The sequence below is a fragment of the Triticum dicoccoides genome, chromosome 4B, assembly GCF_002162155.2.
Source record: "Triticum dicoccoides isolate Atlit2015 ecotype Zavitan chromosome 4B, WEW_v2.0, whole genome shotgun sequence".
NCBI lineage: Eukaryota > Viridiplantae > Streptophyta > Magnoliopsida > Poales > Poaceae > Triticum > Triticum dicoccoides.
The window spans coordinates 641,603,641-641,607,997 of record NC_041387.1 but is presented as its reverse complement, the minus strand read 5'-3'; the positions used below and the strand labels follow the sequence as shown (position 1 = coordinate 641,607,997).

The following is a 4,357-nucleotide window of genomic DNA, read 5'->3' as shown; positions in this document are numbered from 1 at the left end:
TTAGGATTCTTTAAGCACATAGGTTACAATTAAGTGCAAATGCCTCAGAATATGTCGCAGTCTCGACTTCACAAGGACTAACCAGCAAAAAGAAAAAACAAGCGGGGTCCATACTTCATAGAGTGGGGCGACAACAACCAACAATAGTCTCAACACAAAACCGGAGACGGAGAATATGCATCCTTTTTGTTATCAAAGTACTCATCTCCGAACAAACCATACGGTATAGAGTAGAAAGCTGGTATATAATAACGATCTCTTGGTTCAGACCAACTGTCATTCGACATGCTACAAAATCAAAAAGAAAAAAATAATGTTAATATCAATAACTGAATCAGATTAATCAACGAGGGGTCGACTTAATGGGGTCTTAATGTTATCACAAAAAAGTACACGTCTCCCAACAAACCATACTGTAGAGTAGGAAGTTTTTTCTTTTTGAGGGAAAAAAAACATTGTCTTGGTTTTAAGCTCACAGCTCTAGGCCCGTGGGAACATATAGCATTAACAAAAGCATCATAGAAAACCTTATGGGGTTTTCAAATTAAGCACTATGGATTTTCGGAATGAGCTCTAAAATTTCAGATATTGTTCCTTCATTTCCTTATAAAGCATTCAAAGCAACATTACTCCCCCTTGGTCCCTCTACTTTAATCATCATTTAGGCCTCATTTGGTTATTCAATCTTGTAATTGAATTCAAGCAAACTATCATAAGTGAGATGACATGTATCTCAGTTCCTATGGAAAGATGTCACTAGGATAGGAAAATTTTCATTGGGTCTAGAGTAATGTTTTCTTTCCTTTGAAAATGTGAAGTATTGATTCCTATCCTACATAGGAATAGGAACCTATTCTTACAAAGTAAAGGGCTCCAAAGGAAAAAAAATCCCTACTAAATTCCTACCCTTTAGAATTCTTACAAAATTCCTCTAAACCAAAAGAGGCCTTAAATTTCCTAGACTTGTTCCGTAGATCACTCAAATACCTCAATTGATTAATTCTTGACTACTTAATCCTGTAGGATTTCTAGCATCTGATTCATAGGATTTCACTAACCATGGCATCTGATTCCATGTTCTTACCTATTCTTGCGTTCTCAAGTTCCTACATAGGAGGCCAATAGGAGTAGAAACATTGATAAGCCCATGGAATCATAGCCTCAGTAAGCTGCAGATCAGAACTTGAGCCTTCGGGCTACTATATATCCAAGCGAGATATGCCTACTTAATGTTGGGAATCTTGGGATGGTAAAGAGCGTGGAAAATTGTGAAGACTGCGGATGTTGTTGGAACAGAAACCATGTACAACATGTAAATCTCAGGGCATCAAAAAGAGCTTCCTCAAATCTCAACATTATACCATTACAAAAGATGTTAAGACATACCATTGTTCATCAAAATATCCCAAGACTTCCTGAATTTTTTCCCTCGGTAGGTATGGGGTTTCTTCATCATGGAAGAAATTCATGCCAATCAAATTCCCACAAGCATCAATAAGAGGCCCTCCAATCCCAGCCTATAGAACAAAGAAAGACATAAGTGACACCAGAAAAAGGGGATGCAAAAAAATGGTAATGCATAATTAATACACAGATTCAATGATGCATTGATCATATTTCTAATACAAATAATTATTTTGCAACATGCGAAACATACAAGCAGGCAAAATATACATATACCTTGGTGATTTTACAAGTGGAAATCCCAAGCTCTTCGCAAGCAAGTTTGCTTTCTCTGTCAATTAACACCCCTCTTGAGGCCATTAATTTTGGACGTTCAAAGAGACGCCCTACAGCTAAAACCTCAATATTAGGGGTGAAAGAAATACGCTCTTCCACATCCACTGCACAAGAACTGTAGGAACCCATGATCTCAACAACTGCAACATTATAGCGTAGATCATAATGTTTCAATGTCCCCGTGACATGTTGTTTATTATTAAGGTGCACTTCAATCTGCAATGATAAGGTTAAACCAGTGTCATAAACGGACAAACAAAAGGCACAAACAATGATGCGCATTGCCAATACCAACCCGCAAGTTATCATCAATCTTGTTTCCATCGCCAGAAGTTTTAACCAAACTTGCTGTAGTAAGGATTCTCACGGGATTACAGTTTATATATACGCCTGTGCAAGCAAAACACCTTGAATTTCCTACACACATCATAATTTGGTCAATAATAATCGGGGAAACAAGGAAAAACAAAAGCGAGAATACGACGAACAAAAATCACCATTGAATGAAGCAAGTGAGACGACACATTCAGACATAGTTAAAGCAACATTTTCACTGAGTGTGCTCCAGGTATTGTCCTCAAATTCCTCTTCAAAAGAGTTAATCACATGCGTACCATCTGTTTAAAGAAACGACATGTCAGTTGAAAATTAAGTGGTTGCAACAATGAAGGGGTACTCAGAAAATTAATGGAAAATAATGGGCATATGATAATATTAATTACCAACAAATGAAGCAAGGGAGACAAAACTTTCTGATAGTTCTGACTCAATCTGTTTGGTGCGTTCACTCGAGGAACTTTGACAGGATTTAACCAAGTTACCAAATCCATCTTCAAATGTAATATCTGGATGGATAGGTCCTAGTTAATTAAAGAAACATGGTACAGGTAAACAATTGTGAGTGCTACAACAGTTTGGCTGTGTAAAAATACTTGCAGGGGCAATAGAAGTATGAAGACTCACGTTGCATAAGTTTTGTTCTGCTAGCATTTTGCTTTTTGTTAAAGCAACCTATGTGCTTGCCTCTTCGCTTGCGCATGCTTTTCTGCATCTTCCCAACCCTGGAGTCGATGAAACAATGTCATTTACAACAAGTAGAGCATGGTTGTAAAAACCATTAGACATCAAACACCTCAACTAACCTAAAAAGAGAGTGAGAAACTAGCTGAGATGACAGCAAGAAAACAGATTTGCTAGCGATAAGGCATTAAGATAATACAAAAATCTAAGGGGCTGCTTGCATCCTTTGCCCAAACAGAAATAGCCCACCTAGCCTTGATGGGCTAGCTTTCTGCCAAAAGCAAGGAACCGTCATGGCAAGGCGTGCAGGTGCTGCAGGCAGTGTGGGGGTGAGTGAAAAGCTAGCAGTGACCATAGCAGCTTTCATATTCCTTTTACAGCTAAAACATCAGCTCTAATGACTGATTTTTCTGTTGACCTGCTTTGCGTGTCCTGTTTTTTCCTACAATTTTTTAATCTCCTCTTCTCTTGTCAGTACTGTGCATATTTTGATCAGAGACTTGTACTTTTGAAAAAAATTCAATGACACTAATCAAATAACTTGATGTACTACGATTTTTGTTAAGAAAACAGATTTCTGTTGTTACCTGTCATGTTTTTTCCTTTTTGAATCCCCTCTTCTCTTGTACTAAGCACTGCACATATTTTGATCAAAGACTTCAAAGCACTTAATAAGCAGAATAATAGATACATAGATATGTCTATACGGAAGCTGTTATACGCAAATCAATAATTGAGCCAGTCGAGGGAAGTTGGTAACCTCAACCTCATGGCAAAGTGATGAATGTATCTCGTCAAGTTAAAATCCAAACGAAGAACAATGAAAATCTTTGCCATCGGGAGCAAGGGGACCAAACCAATAATATGCCTTGCCTCGAAACCCTAGCTCGGCTGGGCTAGTTTGCCCATCCTAACTATAGGCAAGGCTCGATAAGATAACCGAGCTTATAAGTCACCTAAATTTTCATTAAGGCTTTTAGGGTTAGGAAATTTATTAGAGTTTGGGGGTAGGGGTTACCTTCCTCCGGCTGGTTGACCACCGGTGGCAGCGGGCATCGGGCGGCACGGGAGTGCGGCGTGGACGCCGCCAGCAGCACTGGTAGAAGAACGGCGGGGGGCTGGATCCGGGCGGGGGCGCCTCATGAACGTCCCGTATAAGAAGGGGCAGTGGAGAGGAAAGGAGTCGAAATCGAGGCAGAGGCGGAGGCGGCGGAGGGGGAGGGGGTGATTGATCTCTCTCTCTCTCTCAAATGCTCGAAGACCCAGCCCGGCCCAAGTCTAAACTTGCCTGGCACGGCATATTTACTTTCGGTTTACTTGGAAAACCCTATTTGCCGCTCTCTGCGGCGAATTGTCTGGGTTTCGCACAGGGGCAAGTACGAGAGCGACGATAATTGGGCCGACCCACTTCAAGCTTTACACGGTGCAGCCAACGGTTTTGTGAACCTTCTAGTAGGTTCCCTGAACCGAGTTTTTCCTGTGTTGTTTCCATTCGGGTTTTCTCGGTTTTTTTACTTTGTTTTTTCGTTTTTTCTTTTTTATGCTTCATTTTCTGTTCCTGTTTATCTTTTCTTTTATTTTACTTTCTTCATTTACC

The 4,357-nt window shown here is 40.0% G+C and overlaps 1 protein-coding gene across 1 annotated transcript; it reads right to left on the bottom strand.

Annotated features, from left to right (window-relative positions):
- LOC119294144 lies at positions 1–3,897 on the bottom strand. Its single transcript, XM_037572395.1, has 8 exons — positions 3,779–3,897; positions 2,704–2,801; positions 2,463–2,600; positions 2,238–2,357; positions 2,036–2,157; positions 1,681–1,956; positions 1,387–1,517; positions 1–288 (listed from the first exon to the last, which is right to left on the bottom strand). Exons 1-8 carry the CDS (start codon positions 3,814–3,816, stop codon positions 150–152), a joined length of 1,062 nt encoding a protein of 353 aa, XP_037428292.1. The 5' UTR covers positions 3,817–3,897; the 3' UTR covers positions 1–149.
- Positions 3,898–4,357: the final 460 nt, after the last annotated feature.